Source organism: Coptis chinensis, chromosome 9, assembly GCF_015680905.1.
Source record: "Coptis chinensis isolate HL-2020 chromosome 9, ASM1568090v1, whole genome shotgun sequence".
Taxonomy (NCBI): domain Eukaryota; kingdom Viridiplantae; phylum Streptophyta; class Magnoliopsida; order Ranunculales; family Ranunculaceae; genus Coptis; species Coptis chinensis.
In genome coordinates, this window is record NC_141464.1 from 84843834 (window position 1) to 84861088 (window position 17255).

General features: G+C 36.6%; 2 protein-coding genes across 5 annotated transcripts; both read right to left on the reverse strand.

Moving 5' to 3' along the window:
* Positions 1–4210: 4210 nt before the first annotated feature.
* LOC147479043 (U-box domain-containing protein 4-like) lies at positions 4211–9450 on the reverse strand. Of its 4 annotated transcripts, none has more exons than XM_086581784.1 (5): positions 9113–9450; positions 8297–8577; positions 7507–7623; positions 5167–7221; positions 4211–4546 (listed from the first exon to the last, which is right to left on the reverse strand). In XM_086581784.1, the coding sequence occupies exons 2-5, from the start codon at positions 8570–8572 to the stop codon at positions 4490–4492; spliced, it is 2505 nt and encodes an 834-aa protein (XP_086437910.1). In that variant the 5' UTR covers positions 8573–8577; positions 9113–9450; the 3' UTR covers positions 4211–4489. The 4 variants fall into 4 exon arrangements, with proteins under 4 accessions (XP_086437910.1, XP_086437911.1, XP_086437909.1 ...); XM_086581785.1 differs by having other exon boundaries at positions 5167–7209; positions 9108–9450; XM_086581783.1 differs by having other exon boundaries at positions 9058–9450.
* Positions 9451–10311: 861 nt separating this feature from the next.
* On the reverse strand, positions 10312–17014 carry LOC147479044 (U-box domain-containing protein 4-like). Its single transcript, XM_086581786.1, has 5 exons — positions 16669–17014; positions 14524–14804; positions 13744–13860; positions 11304–13352; positions 10312–10624 (listed from the first exon to the last, which is right to left on the reverse strand). Exons 2-5 carry the CDS (start codon positions 14797–14799, stop codon positions 10565–10567), a joined length of 2502 nt encoding a protein of 833 aa, XP_086437912.1. The 5' UTR covers positions 14800–14804; positions 16669–17014; the 3' UTR covers positions 10312–10564.
* Positions 17015–17255: the final 241 nt, after the last annotated feature.

A 17255-nucleotide genomic window follows, 5' to 3' on the forward strand; every position in this document is an offset into this window, starting at 1 on the left:
GAGAATTTTCCTTTTTCTTACGGTAATTTGTTGTGGATTAGCATAGCGGTGCCAACGGGTCGGGTTTTAGCAGTTTCGGTTTGGGTTTTACTATTTGCGATTTTATCGGTTTTGGTTCTCAATGGTTTTAGTATGAAAATTATAGAATCCAATCCAAAACCATAAAAACCCATATATTTTTATCGGTTTCGGTTCTAATTCGGGTCTTTATTATTTATTATGATTATTAAATAATTTCAATCATTTAAATACTAAAACTTGCATTGTTTTTTTTTGTTTTTTTTTTAATTTTCCTACACGATAATATTTTATATATAATTAGTGATGTATCAACAATCATATTTACATCAATTTATGAATATGTATCAATCATACACGTTAAAACATTTACTATTCATGTGATAATTATTTAAACCTTTGATATATAAATTAAAATAATCAAATATCTAACCTTATAATTTTGATTTTTTTTTTACGTACATACACATATATTTGTTTCATTGTATTAACTCGATCGTGTACACGTACAATCACATATATTTGTTGCATTTATATATTTTACGTGCATACACATATATTTGTACACGAGTATTAACTCGCATTTTAAATCGAACATGGGAGTACATGCATCTTACAATTATATTTCATCACTAATTTTTAACATGAACACTATATATTGGTTTATAATAAGTGCGTGTACTACAATTAGTACAATATATCAAGCATGTATATCCTATTTAAATATACACGTGCATAATTTAATAAATATAAAATGTATTAGTTAATTTATAATATACACGTTGACATTATTATTAACAATCTATGATACACTTGTTTAATGTATAATTATAAAATATACATTTAACAACACACATTCACTATTATGCTATATATATTTAATAGACTTTTACACGTAAAAAATATATTTTATATTATGATGTATGAGTTTGATTATCTTAAATGTAATATAATATTAAATTTTATATATCAAAATCATAATATTCGATATATAAATTTTATATGCCACGGGTTTTTGACTATTCGGTTCAACGGTTTCGGTTATTTATCGGTTCGGTTTTTAATGACCCATTTTAAATGGATCTAATTTTTTAAGACCCAGAATCAGAACATTCGGTTTCGGTTAATCGGATACCCATTTGCACCCTAGATTAGCAATACGAAAATTTGTTGTTGGAAAAACAATATTATTGGTAAAATGCTACCCTCGGCCCATATAACTAGAGGAGATCCAAACACACTAATACGAAATCTTTATGTACTTAGCACTCTTGGGTAATGACATGCATCTTGCATTTACTGTCAATTCAGTTAAGCCAAATTATGCACATCATGCTGATATTCATTTTGAAGCTGTTAAAGAGATCAAGTGTTTCGCTGTTAGAGGTGCTCTTTGTATGGGTCTCGAACTTGCTTGACTGTTTTTTGCGGCTAATTGTTGTGGATTACTCCGGGCATTGTAATCAAGGTCCTTATAAAAATTATTGTTTTCTTGGTCAAAACTTAATTTCATGTAGTGCCAACAAAAAAATGCCCAAGTAAACACTGAGGGCAAGAAGTTAAAAATAGATGTGTTCTCATACATGAACTTTTTTCAATCCTAGCTAGTAAGTAGTAACATTCTCTATATAGGCAAGTTGAGCATGTTGATGATTAACCGAACTCCAGCAGGAGTGACCTAGCTATGAATATATGCAACTGACTAACTGAGTCATAGACGGAGAGACGTACATAATGCATGGCTTGCATGTCAGCAACTCAACAGTCAGTATGTGCCCTGCAGTCCTGTACGGCTGTACTAGCTAAAATCTCCAAACTGTGAGGAATACAACAATCATTATGCCATATCAATTATTATTCTTTCGAAAGGAATGCATTTGAACCCGTTATTCAGTCTAAGCTGAAACTCAGAAATGCTGTGCGGATTTTCCGAGGTGCTTAAAAAATGTTTGGTACATTCTTGTCATAGGAAGAGAAATCAGAAGGCTGCTTACACAGTTACACCACTTGGCTTAAAAAAAGAATGTAGGCCGCACTTGGCTGCAATTTTGAGTCGCAATTTCTTAAAGTTCGACTAACAACTCTATGTGCTGCATGGACCATGGAAGACATATATGTTTTTTTTGCCAGGATCTTTCCTACACCCAGTAACATTATTCTTTCTCTACATTAATACAAAAACACATTACTTGCGTGCAAAAGAAAAAGGACTGATGAGTGATCACCAATTATTCAATCTGTTAAGTATCATCATTGAAAAAAAAAAATACTTAAACAAATATTTTCTTTATTCAAATGAGAATATTTGCGAAGGCGTCCATGTCCATGCTTGCTGCCATGTACATTAGCAAGATCTTTATAATAGTTGAAAATCATGGTATAACATAATGCCAGAAAGAACGCCTGTAACATATATGGTACTTGCATATGGAGGATCTTCTGAATATTATTTATGACAATTATTTGGTTTTTCCAGTTAAAAAACGCAGCCAATTGAGATTTTGAAATACACAATCTGATCTTAATTAACTTCGCAATGTAGACGATCATGTTACGTTTATTTTCCTCAATAATAAGGAATTAACAAGTAACCACTGCCCCAGTTGAGAAAGAAAAGAATATATGAAATCAGCAGAAGCTAGATACTCTCCAACTTTATCCGAACCCTGACCCATGCAGTTGGCATAAGTATGACATTGGCTTGAAAAAGTCATTGAGTTAGGGTAACTAACAACGCCTCCTTTGAAATCTTTCTTTTAAGTTGGTAGTGCACTACAGACCATTTCTTGAAAATTGTAGATGGTGTTAGTTCTGATGAAAGTCCAAATTTTCAAAGTATTTTATGGGCTATGCAGCAGAAACAATGTTGACATATTATCAGCTATGCATGTCCCTTGCTTGATGTTACTTTATTAAATCAGCAAAAAGAGAGTGTACCTAAGAGTCAACTGTTAGACTTATTTAGTCAAAAAACCGAAGTTGTTGCTGCAACAAGAAGAAGAAATAGAAGAGCACACTTGTGATGAAACAAGCATAGTTATAACATGATGACATTTGGAAGAGCACACTTGTAATGAAACAAGCAGAGTTATAACATGATGACATTTTTTAACTACTGTTCACAAACAAGTGAAACGCAGTCGTGACAGTTAAACGCATCACTTTTATTTTGCTTTTTGGATCATTTTCCAATATTGAGCACTTTTTAATGAGGCTAAATTAGATTAACACAAGAAGAATGAATGTCGATCCTGCATGATCAGTGCATTTGTTTGTTGGTACCTGGCTTGAGCCACAATTTTACTATAGGTGTAGGATTTTTTTTATCAACCAATAAAAATATCTTGTTCAATTTTTTCGGTCCACACACTCTAACACGTATTACCGATAACTTTGAGTGGCATTAGTTCACCATAACGAAGATTTCAACATTATATCTCCCTCATCCATTTATATAAATTTTTCAATCAACCATATATATATATATATATATATATATATATATATGATAACTATATATTTTATTATATATATATAGACTATTATATATATTTTTCGGTCTACACAACCTATGACTGATAACTATGAGTGGCATTAGTTCACCATAACGATGATTTCTGATTTTTGTGGAGATGATCTCCATGTTGTGGAGATCACATCCTTATAAAATTAGCTTTTAGTTCATTTATATCTCCCTCATCCATTTACGTAAATTTTTCAAACAAAAACCTCATATTCATTGCTTACAACCCCAAGAAACTACAAAACCACGACAAAACGAGGCCATCATACAAATTGAACCCCATTTCTGGTGCACTTATGGGAAAGCAAATAAGAAGAATCTCCAAAGCACCAAGATGCCGATATATACCTTTAAGCAAGAAGAGATAGATGGATCATATCTATAGAGTATATGAGGCCAAAGTCACCCTTGTCCTTTGGCAGGCAAGTTTGCCCCAACTGTTTTTAATTCATAGCTTCAGCAGTACCTGGGATTGTGTATATTTTCATTTAAGGTTCCCAGTAATCTGCCCATATTTTGTCCCAGGCTCAAAGGTGCTGCCCGTTAGAGGGTAGCACCCACTAAGCTGCTACCCTCCTCCAACCCTGGAAGTCTTATTGGTATTGGTATAAGCCAGAATCGAACTAATTATTAGCGGGTGAAAAAAAACTAAAACAAAATAAACAACCCTGCAACAATAACAAGCGTACCAGCATTTACAGGCACGATTCAGAGACATTTGCAATTATAATTTCTGCTCCTCTAAGTTTTGAATAGGTCGACAGTTGTAAATAACAACCATTTTAGAGCTTACACACAACCACTGGAAAAAAAAATTTAAAAATAGCAACCTGGAAATGCAAGATATATAGGAAAGAAAGGAACAAATAGAAAAGAATTACAAATTGAACCACCATAAGATTAGTTGGTTCACTGCACAATTCACTCACTTCAATAGAAGAGAAAAAATCACCCCCTTCTGGCATTACGTTGCTGATTTCTGAAATAGTTAAGAAGTGCATGCGCCTACAAGGAAGCAGAAATTTATTACCATTAGTTCATGAACACTTCCTAAAGGAGTATTACCAATGCTACCTTTGTAGTACTGGGACTGACGGAATATAATAAGATTACTGGCTGGGTTAAAATAGTTATATGATTCCTTAAGCAGTTGCAGCAGAAGAACCACTTAATGCAATTCAACTGTTATTACAAGATGCTCAGAATTGTTACCAGGAGTACATAAACCCCTTGTCACAATGGTTTTCCTTCTCAAGTATTAAATAAGCAAGCACATGGAAGATGCGGTCAAACAATATCCGAAATCTACAATCTGAAAACTAACCATGTCATTGTGCAATTCTAGAATATTTACGACAGGCAAATTAGTTCCATTCTTCAATCATTTAAATCCATGTAAAAGATAAAGAAGGCAATTGATACATTCAAATTTTTAGCATTACTGGTGAGATGGTTGAGCATGCAAACTTCATACAAATTAGCAAAAAGAAAACAGAAGAAATAAATTTTTATTGACATTTTCGGGACAGCTATAAGACGGAATCTGGAATTTAAGCCACAACCTCATAGTTTTAAGTTTTTAACAAATTTTCTTGTGAAATTGGTTCATAGTCAGTAAGGCGTACCTTTTCTTTAGCTCGTGGTGAGCCTGACTGTGAAAGTGCCACCAGTGGAGGGACAGGTCCTTGTTGAAGCACCATGCCGCAGAACCTACTGCTGTTTGTGCAAAGTAGCAGGAGAGCCGCAGCGGCATGTTCCTTCACTCTTGCGGATCCCAATTCAACAGCGTCAACAAGAAGTGGAATTCCTCCAGCCTGACCAATTGCACTCCGACCCTCAGGTATTGTTGCAAGGTTAGACAGAACAGCAACTGCTTTATCGACCATAGCAGCTGCTGGGTCCATCAGCTCAACTAGGTACCTCGCTGCCCCAGCCTGCACAATTTGGGCCTTGTTCTCATGGAATACAGACAAATTAAACAAAGCGGTGGCAGCATCTTTCTTTCCCCTAGGCGTCCCATTCCCCAATAACTCCACCAGAGGACCAATTGCCCCAGACCTCCCAATCCTGACCTTGTTTTCCTCGTTAACTGAAAGGCTGAAAAGAGTAGCAGCTGAGTTCTCCTTCGCCACAGAACTCCCTGTCTCAAGAACATGAATGAGAGGATCAATGGCATCAGCAATTGCAATTACAGATTTGTTGTTATCATTGATTGATAAGTTGAGAAGCGCTGTGACAGCATTCTCTTGGATCAGTGTGTCCGCTGAGTGAAGCAGAGCAACCAACAAACTTATGGCCCCACTGTTTGCAATTACAATTCTATTATCCACGGTGTCCTTAGCAAGTAGGCGGAGTTCAGATGTGGCAACCCTTTGCAAATCTATTGAAGTACTCTGCACGTCTTCAACCAACTTCTTCACTTGAGTCTCGATGCCCAAAATATCTACTCTGGTATCAATAGCTGATGAAGTAATTATCCTGGGAACATACTGCTCAGTCGGCTGGCGCCAGATGGGGTGACTACTTGACCATGTCGCCTTCACTCCAGGTGAAAACTCTCTTTCGCTGTGTGGAAGTAAGGAAGCCCGAGAAGTAGACTCCGGTATCAGTTCACCAGAAGCATTGCCGTTGTAGTGGCTCAGATCATCAGACACCTGTGAGACCCCATTGGCACCTCCTGGTGTTCCTTGAACATAATCTGAATTATAAATAGTGCTGGAAACTGAAGCATTCTGACTATGTCGCTGAAATTCCTCATCAGACCCATTAGCTTCAGGATTATCAACTTTTGATGACTCAAGTGGTTGACCAGCAGAACCCATATTCCTATATTCGACCTTAGCATCCCTATCTTCAGAGCTTCCTAACGATATCCTACACACATCCAAGCCAAAACCATTTCCAACCTCGCCATTCAACGCGCCCTCCAAATCTGAGCTAGTATGTGAAGGAGATTTCCTCCCTAGATCGGTTCCACTAGATGATAACACATTCTCATGCAATGAACTTGTACTTCTGACATGGTTGGTCCTGGCAAAAGGATGGTTCTGTCGGGGAAGGATATGAGACCCGCTAGGACCAAAACAAGCATAGGAAGAAAGAGCTGAGGATAGATTTAAGTTCATAGATTTGACAGGATCATGAATATTCACATTGTTCGTCTCACACCAGTTGGCAATTAATGCCTTGACAGTGTAATTAGGGATAAGGTGTGTGTGAACCAGAATCTGGCGGGTCTTAGGGCAAACTGTGAGACCAAGATCAAGCCATTTCCTTATATAAGTCCTCTCATAGGTTTGTCCAGAAGCAACTATCACTGGATCCCTCATAAGTTCAAGGGAGAGAGGACAACAGAAATCACTAGGAATTGGGACTGTAGTAGTTCTCTCAGTGTATTTTGTTTTCACAAGGAGGTCATGCATGACTGTGACAAGACAAACCATGTGATCTATGTACTTGGCCTCTGTATAGTTTTCATCTTGCTCAGCTTGCAACTTCACCGATTCAAGTGCCACAGCCTCCATTAGAAATTCCTGATTAGTGGTCAAGCTCAGAGAAACTGCAATCTTCACCATGCTTTCAGAACTGGGTGTGGAGTTCTCAACTTCAGCTTGCATTGCTTCTTTGATAACAGAGGATGTTTGGTCGTATCCATAACATTGAAGTTTCTGTATAGAATGCTGAAATTTATCATGTTAAAAATACCAATTATTAGATGTGATTGTTGGTTTATAATGCAGCTGGTGAAAAAGGCCACCTAATTACTTATTCAAAATAGAAAACAGTGGGGGGTCTTTTTCAAAGTCAGAATCATCCTACCTCCCAATTAAATGAATGCAGAGATGAAACACCACATTAACAGTGGAAAAACTAATATTCTCTCCACAAGAATAATAATAATATTTTATTTTATTATTATTTTTAAATAAAGGAACTCGGGAGGGAGGAATGTGGGTATGCAATACCTCAACAGATATTAGATTCAAGTCATCAGGGAGATACTGATGCAAAGAGTTCAGTAGCTGGAAAACATCCATGCAAGAAGCCTGAATCCTTGCTATTAGTGGTTCAACTTGCATGACCTGGTTATAAAATTAAGTAGTGATAGTTAGAACGCAATGGTGTAACTCAGCACACTCTACAGCTTGTTTACCCTATACTCAAAGTACATAGAAACACTTTACATATAGAAGGAGAAGGCCACTATGTTAAAAAAGAAGACAAGTACAGAACTAACTTCTTTATTAATATCTCCCAAAAAACAATACATAGTGGATCAGGATTGATTAGACAGAACACAGAACTTATGGAGAAAAAAATACCAATATGATAGTGAAAGATGATGCATTAGTATGTTGATATTCGTATTCATAACCAACATAAATGGGAAAAACCTACCATTCCTACAACTCTAAGAGTTCAATTCTTTTTAACAGTTTGAACTTATTTGATATTGAAAAAATCACCCGCATAAGTAAAGACTGCCAATATGGAATCTATTGGCAGCTTATGTTCCACCAATTAGTCAAAATTGAGAGACTGACACACCATTTGCGACATAAATATGGGTCAGTATGGGAAAAGTAGCTCAAACATTGTAAACCTTTCACCTGAGAGTGCATTATATTCAGAGCAATTTGACGGCGTGACTGTTAGTTCATCCATGACGTACAAAGAAACTTAAAACTAAAAAATCTGGAAGTATCATTTAAGACCACAAAAACTATCAGTGCAAGAGTGTACCAAGCGACATACAAAATAAAATTTACTCGCGACTGGTTGACAGCTCTCAACAAGCTCCGTTGCTTCATTAACAAGTCCATCCAACTCCTCAAACACCTTAATAAGCTGTTCATTTGATGCCATTTCTGAACCTACAATCACATTGAGTGTAGGCCTCAAAAGGTTCATTATCTCATCTATCTTTTGGTAATACTTCTTAACTGGTTCAACGTTTATATTGTTCAAAGATGCTAAGTTGTTGAACCGACAGATGCAATTAAGGAGAGCCCTTAACAATGATATCTCCATCAAACCTGTTTCACAAAGAAAAGTTAGCACTGCTTCCATCACAAATAATCGAATAACCATTTCTGTTTTATAGATGTTAACAGTCAGCATATCTTCCCTTACACAAATAAATTTCCTAACTGTGGACTAGTAAGGTCCAGCTTCAGCAGAAAGCATTCAGACACAAATTAACAGCTTGATATAATCTCTTTGAATTTTGTTTATTGATTTACAAGCTACTCATTCTTCCACCATATATTGATATCTATATAACACTGTTCTATTCTTACCAACAAACAATATTTCTTTACTGAATCCGATTAGAGAGACAGTTTTACAGATTATAAAGTGAGTATATGTGGAACATAAACAAAGTGCACTAAGACACAATCATTTAACTATAGGATAACAATGAGTCCCCTTTTCCTAGCATGTTGGAATACCATGTTAGAATCATATCCATACATGTACACAAATATCTTCACAATAAAAGCTATAAATCATACCATGCAATGAAAGAATAAAGCAGATAAAAGGGTGTGACTGAAATGGTTACCTTACATATAAAGTTCTGAGTTATATTAGAAGTTGGAAGTATGATCAAGTTTTTTTTTCACATTGTAGCTTCAACACAATCCCAACAACCCAAAAAGACCACACCCAACAACGAAAACACGTCGTTGAATTCAACCCAACAAAGAAAAAAACTTCATTAAACAAAAAAGGGCCCCCCTTTACACTGTAAATGACAAAACTGAAACGGGTTGAAGCTTGGAAGGTGAGAAACTTTGATGGGCTGGTGAAAATTTTCGAAGATATTTGAATTTGGAAATGGTTTGACTCAAAACTGACTTAGACAGTGTTGTTGTTTTTACTCTCTCTTTTTTTAAATGTTTTCGCGGAATTTTTCTGTGTGTTTTGAAATTTAACTATATATTTTTTTTTTGACCGTTTCAATTAAATTTCGGACGGGATGTTGGATTCGTCTGTGTGTTTTTTTAAAAAAAAAATTGGTTTTTTTTTTCAAACGGGATGTTGGATTCCGTCTCGTGTGTTTTTGGCTTTTTTTTTTAAATTTCAGACGGGATATTTCATTCCGTCCGGCGCGTTTTTTTTATTTTTACATTTAGACGGAATTCAACATCCCGTCCGAGATTATTTTTCACATTTGCATTGGACAGCCTCACTTTGCTTTTTACGTGGAAAAAAAAAGAAATATTGTCTACTTGGAGGTGAATATTTGTGACTTGCATTGGGAATGCTCTTACTCAATGACAATATTTTTTGCCAGCTGTCTAGTATTCTAGATTTCTAGTCTAGTAACTATTTTGAAATTTCCAAAGATTTTGGTTTTTCAGTGTTTCAAATTTTTTAGCCACTTTGAGATTTTGAACCATGTATGTTCAACATTTCAGAGTTCTCTGGTAATATTTTGGGCAAACGTTGATTTCTCAGCCTTAACAAAATTGGGTCAATATTGACGATTGTTTGGTCAACATTGAACCCCAAAGTACCGAACATTCAAAGGCCATGTATCTTTGCATGGGATGAAAACACTCTCAGAGGAACACAGGACCTGTTTTCTAGAAAATGCATCCCTGTAAGATTTGATTGGTCGACGGTCTGACGAGGGCAAAAGATGTCAAAGAACCATGACGAGGCTACTGAACAAAATTTAACAGGAACAAAAGGGTTGAGACTTCACAAAAAGAAAAGGGATAAACAGGAAAGAAAGGTAAATACTAAATAGGCCAAGGAACAACAAACAAATGGGAAAGAATTAGCAATCCTCTTTGTTAATATACATGAATCTGTAAGTGGACACATTAATCCCCTTCACAAATCACTTCTCACACACACACACCCTTCCCGCTACCCCCTCTTCTTCTTTTTCTTTACAAACACCAATCTGATACAATTATAATATGCATGATTATTCGCAGAATTACAAACTGAACCACCGGAAAATTACCACACAGTTGGTTCACCACTACTCGATAAAAGAGAAAAAAATCACCCCCTGCCCGCATTACCATGTCGCTGATTTCTGAAATAGCTGAGAAGCGCCTGCGCCTACAAGGAAGCAGAAAGTTGTGACCATTAGTTCTGGAACACTTCCAATAACAATGACGAAGCATTTACCAGGCTACCTTAGCAGTGGGAATGAAAAAATCTAATAACTGGGTTACAACAGGTCTACAAATCTGTAAGCAGTTGACAGCATAAGAACCACTTAATGCAATTTAGCATTTACAGGATGCTCAAAATTCTACCAGGAGTACGTAAACCTAGTGTCCTCACGAAAGAAGTGGTTGTCCTTCTTACGCGTTAAATCCAGATGCGCATTGAAGACATGGTGAAAACAAATTTTGAAAACTAACCAAGGCATAGTACCACCCCATGGTAAGTCCCTAAGACCTCAAACATGAGTCGGATGTCCAACTTACTTCAGTTCATCAATCATCTAAATCCATGTAAGGGATAGAGAGATACACTCAATTTTTAGCACTACTGTTGAGATGGTTGAGTTAAAATAATCAGCAACAGAAGAAGAGAAATAAATTTGTAGTCATTTTTTGGTCTGGACTTGACCCACAATCTCATTGTCTTAATGAAATTTGCCAACCCCTTGAACGACGGGCTCAAGCAAACACAATATTACCATCTTTTCACAAAGCTTCACAATACAATATGATGAGAATACCTTCAACAATTTTCCTTGTTTAATTGGTTTACAGTCCATAAAACATACCTTTTCTTTAGCTCTGGGCGTGCCTGATTGTGAAAGTGCCACCAGTGGAGGGACAGCTCCTTCTTGAAGCACCATACTGCAGAACCTATTGCTGTTTGTGCAAAGTTGCAGCAGCGCCGCAGCCGCATTTTCCTTCCCCCTTGCTGACCCCAATTCAACAACTTCAACAAGAACTGGAATTCCTCCAGCCTGACCAATTGCACTCCGACCCTCGGGTATTGTTGCAAGGTTAGACAAAACAGCAACTGCTTTATCGACCATTCCAGCTGCTGGATCCATCAGCTCAACAAGGTACTTCGCAGCCCCAGCCTGCACAATTCGGGCCTTGTTCTCATGGAATATAGACAAATTAAACAACGCCGTAGCAGCATCTTTCTTTCCCCTAGGTGTCCCATTCCCCAATAACTCCACCAGAGGAACAATCGCACCAGATCTCCCAATCCTGACCTTGTTTTCCTCAACAACTGAAAGGCTGAAAAGAGTAGCAGCTGAGTTCTCCTTCGCCTCAGGGCTCCCTGTCTCAAGAACGTGAATGAGAGGTTCAATGGCATCAGCATTTGCTATTATAGATTTGTTGTTATCATTGATTGATAAGTTGAGAAGTGCTGTGACAGCATTCTCTTGGGTCTGTGTGTCTGTCGAGTGAAGCAGACCGACCAGCAAACTTATGGCCCCACAATTTGCAATTACAATTCTATTATCCATGTTGTGCTTAGCAAGTAGGCGGAGTGCACATGTGGCTTCTCTTATCAAATCCACAGAAGTACTCTGCAAGTTCTCTACCAACTTCTTCACTTCAATTTCAATGCCCAAAAGATCTGCTCTTGTTGTATCAATAGCTGAAGAAGAAACTATCCTTGGGACATACCGCTCAGTTGGCCTGCGCCAGATGGTGTGACTTCTTGACCGTGTATCCATCAATCTAGGTGAAAACTCACTTTCCCTGTGTGGAAGAAAGGAAGCTCTAGAAGGAGACTCTGATGTCAATTCACCCGAAGCATTGCTGGTCAGATCATCAGGCACCTGTGAAACCCCATTGGTATCCCCTGGTGTTCCCTGGACAGAATCTGAATTAGAAATAGTGCTGGAAACTGAAGCATTTCGACTATGTCCTTGAAAGTGCTCATCAGCCCCACTAACTTCAGGACCATCCTCTTTTGAAGGCAAAAGGGATTGGCCAGCAGATCCTGTAATCCTCTCCTCCACATTACCATCCCTCTCCTCAGAGCTTCCTATCGATATCCTACCCATATCCAACCCAAAACCATTTCCAACATCAGCAGTCATGGCCCCCTCCAGATCTGAGCTACCATGTGAAGGAGATTTTCTCCCCCGGTTGGTTCCACTAGATGATAGTACATTCTTATGTGATGAACTCGTAGATCTTACATGGTTAGTCCTGGCGGAAGCATGCTTCGATTGGGAAAGTATATGAGTATCTCTGGGACCAGAATCAGTATGGGAAAGAAGAGCCGAGGTCTGATTTAAGTTCATAGACTTGACAGGATCAGGAATATTCACATTGTTTGTCTCACACCAGTTTGCAATCAAAGCCTTTACAGTGTAATTGGGGATAAGATTTGTGTGAGACAGAGTCTGGCGGGTCTTGGGGCAAACTGTGAGACCAAGATCAAGCCATTTTCTTATGTAAGTTCTCTCATAAGTTTGTCCAGAGGCAACTATTACTGGATCTCTCATGAGTTCAAGGGAGAGAGGACAGCAGAAATCAGGAGGAATTGGAACTGAAGTAGTGCTCTGGGTCTGTTTTATTTTCACAAGAAGGTCGTGCATGAGTGTGACAAGACAAATCATGTGATCTATGTACTTGGCCTCTCCATCATTTTCATCTTGCTCAGCTTGCAACTTAACTTTTTCAAGTGCCACAGCCTCCATTAGAAGTCCCTGATTTGTGGTCAAGCTCAGAGAATCTGCAATCTTCACCATGCTTTCTGAACTGGGTGTGGAATTCTCAACTTCAGCGCGCATTGCTTCTTTGATGACAGACGATGTTTGCTCGTATCCATAGGATCGAAGTTTTTGTATAGATTGCTGAAATTTATCACGTTAAAAATCCCAATTATTATAAAAAGAGTTATTTCATAGTGCAGCTTATGAAAAATCCGTACACCGTCCCTTCATTCAATTGGCCTCACATCATGTTAAAGTGCATACACCCTATCCCCATTCAGTTGGTCTCCCATCACTATAAAGGCACAAATGGCAGGGAAAAACTAATCCAACGCATACTATAACTGTAAAAAATATTGATAAAAAAAGCCACCTATTCATTTATTTGAAATCAAAATATGGAATATTTTTTATGTTAGGATCATCCTAAGAGCACAATTGAGTGATTGGAAAGCACAGAGATGATACACTAGATAAACAGTGGGTATAGTTCTTCCCGAAATACAAAGAAAGTGGGGTTGTATTCAAGTACCTCAACAGATGTTAGATTCAAGTCATCGGGGAGAAACGGCTGTAAAGAGTTCAGTATCTGGAAAACATCCATGCAGGAAGCCTGAATCCTTGTTATTTGTGATTCGACTTGCATAACCTGGTTATTACAGAAAACAGTGCTAGTTAGAAAGCCATGGTGTAACTTACCACTCTCTGTCAGCAAAAAGATACAGCTTGTTCATCCTACTCAAAATACAAACAAGAGAAAGGTCACTACATGAAACAAGAAGACAGAAACAATTTCATCATTAATAGCTCCCTAAGAATAATACAGACTAAGTTAAACTGCATTGATGGAGAAAGAAATACCATCGTCGGTGACAATGAAAATGATTATGGTGTGATTACCGCTACTGAAAGATGACGCATTAGTATGTTGATTTTCTTATTTATAAATCATAACCAACTTTTGACGGGGAAAACCTACCTTTGCTACACCTAACAATTGAATTCTTTTAAATAGATCAAATTCTTTTAATAATTGAAAAAATCTGCCACATAAGTAGAGACTGTCAATATCCAGTCTATTGGCAACTTAGGATCCACAAATTAGTAAAATTGAGCCAGCGATGCACCATATGCAACACCTATATTTTGTGGGAAGAGCAGCTCAAAATCTGTGAATCTTTCATCTAAGAATTCAAATATTCAGGTGAATAAGACAGCTTAACTGCTAAATTATTAATGTATAGAAAACTACAACTAAAAAACTGGAATTATGATTTTAGATGACAATGCCAAAGAAAACCAAGTGACATACAAAATAAAATTTACTCGCGGTTGGATGACAGCTTTCAATAAGCTCCCTAGCTTCATTAACAAGTCCATCCAATTCCTCAAACGCCTTATTAAGCTGTTCATTTGACGATATTTGTGAATCTACAAGCCCATCAAGTGTAGACCTCAACAGCTTCAATATCTCATCTATCTTTTGGTAATACTTCTGAACTGGTTCAACGTTTATGTCGCTAGAAGATGCTAAGTTGTTGAACCGATAGATGCTATTAAGGAGAGCCTTTAACAATGATATCTCCATCTAGCCTGTTTCAGAAAGAGAAGTTAAACGACCGATCTTCCAATATTGATAAGCAAATAACTATTTTGAGTTATGAGAGGTCTGTCAAATTGTCCATTGACAATGAGGCAAATATCTAACTGTCTAACATTGAAAATTGACATCAAAACCGTAATTTGTTTGCCACTTCCAGACACTTACCAAAACCAAAAACAAACATGTGAATGACCAAAGTTGTTCATCACAGAAACCCCTCCATAAGTTGAAGGCTCTTTTCCATAATAGAACTTAACAATATAAATAATAAGTTGAAAACAGAGAGATATGCCTTTGGAAAGTAGTTCAATTTTGTTGAAGTATATGATACTACTTGATAATTATAAGAACAAAATATGAGGATATCTCTACATGGTACTATGGTAGGATATCAAGTTAAGAATAGAATGTAGAAATATATCTTCAGATGCGGTGGATCAAACGTCACATATGGTATTTTAAAAGACAAAAATGAGATTTTAGAATCAAGAAAAACTCTTGTGAGAGACGACCCAAATCTTCGAAAATAAATCCTGTTAGAATCTTCATTTTTAAATGGAACAATGTTTCCGGAAATAAACTCCAGCTCATCTTATTCTTCTCTCTTTATCATACTAGGGAGCATATATACTTAATTTTTGTTTCGCCAATATGGTAGATATCTTACGTGCGCCCCACTGCGCCTATTACCATGTTTATCTACTGATTAATCTAATTTAGAATCACAATCTAACAATAAGTTTAGTTCGATGACAAAAGGGACGGACTGAATCAATATGGTGCCTACAGCCTACCAAGTCCATTTGAAACGAAAATCAAAATACTTTACCTGAGCTTATGTAGCAGAAGAATATACAGAACTGGATGTCCATACTATGTTCCACGCAGTTGACTTATATACTCCACATGACATACGGTTTTGTTTTATTATGTTGTCAGAAAGCCAGAGATATATCTCTCCTAAGCTGAGTCCATGGTAGGGATGAATAATTCAATGCTATTAGCAATTAATATCATCTCTACTTGCATTGAGATCATCAGAACCATAATTTGGTCCATTAGCTTGTGCAAAAAGAACCCGCTTTAGATTTAATCAAGCTAAAAATTAAGATTGTCAACTTGAGATAGAAGAAAGTGTTTACCCTACACGCATTGAGGACTTAAAGGGTCACATTGAGGCTGGATGACATACACACTCAATCAACTACAAGACATAACGATCCCTCCACTGAGAAAACAATCTTTCAAATTCCATTTGGACATTCAGTATCTCTGACTTAACACAAATGAATTTCCTATCTTCATTTAGACACAAATCACTAAATTCCTAAAATTATTTTGGGCTATATTTGCAGTTCCAGTAAACTTCCACTAATTTTAAAACTGATGTTAGAATGTTAAGATTCATTCTTCCACCGTATACAGATATCTATACAACTCAATGACTCATTCCTCCACATCTATTGATAACCTCCTATTCATATCAGTAAAGGGTAGAATTTCTACCTGTATAAAAACAACTATATTTGGGCAACTAAATTTTCATTAATTTGACAAAATATCCCATTTCCCTAGCATGCCAAATACCATCTCACAATCATAATCCACTAGTTGGACACATGTCCAGAACAAACTTTAATTTGATCGTGTATCGAGTTCTCAGGTCATCATACATCATAAATTTCCTACCACATGTCTGGGGGAAAAAAAAAAGTCCTTACACTAATCTACCAACTCCACACATTAATACATATACATGTACACAAATAGCTAAAAATAAACATAATCAAAACAATCATATATAAGTACAGATCAGATTAATTCACCAAAGTTGCCATACAAAAAATTGATTACCTTTTATAAAAATTTCTGAACTTTAAGTACTTATGATCAATTTTTTTCACATTGCTGCTTCAAATCAATCCAAAAAAACAAAGCCCAGTATCAAAAACACGTCCCACACAATGAATTACTTAATAACAATCATTTTTCTTAAAAAGACTTCTCCTTTATGTACAATTTCAATCTAATTACGGAAATTGAAAAGATGGGGAGGTTTAATGGTGAGAAATGGAGATGGGTTTTTGAAATTGGATAAAATGATTGTATATTTGAAGAGAATTGAATGGAGTTTGGAGAAATGGTTTTTTGAGGAAACGCGTCAGAAATGAAATGGAAAAAATAAAAATACACCTCAGCAGCTCAGATCGTTTTTATATATATATATATAAAGAAATAATAAAAAATAAAATTAGGAGAGAAAAATAAAATGGATAGAGACAGCTGGGACTCCTCTTCCTTTTTTTACCTTTGTTTATTATTATTTTATATAAATTCGTAATACCAAAAGATTGGTGATAAAATTATGGAGTCTTTTTTACATCAAACTGTATAACCGGATTGAATCAAGCAATTTAGTTTATTAGATCAAGTGAAAACAG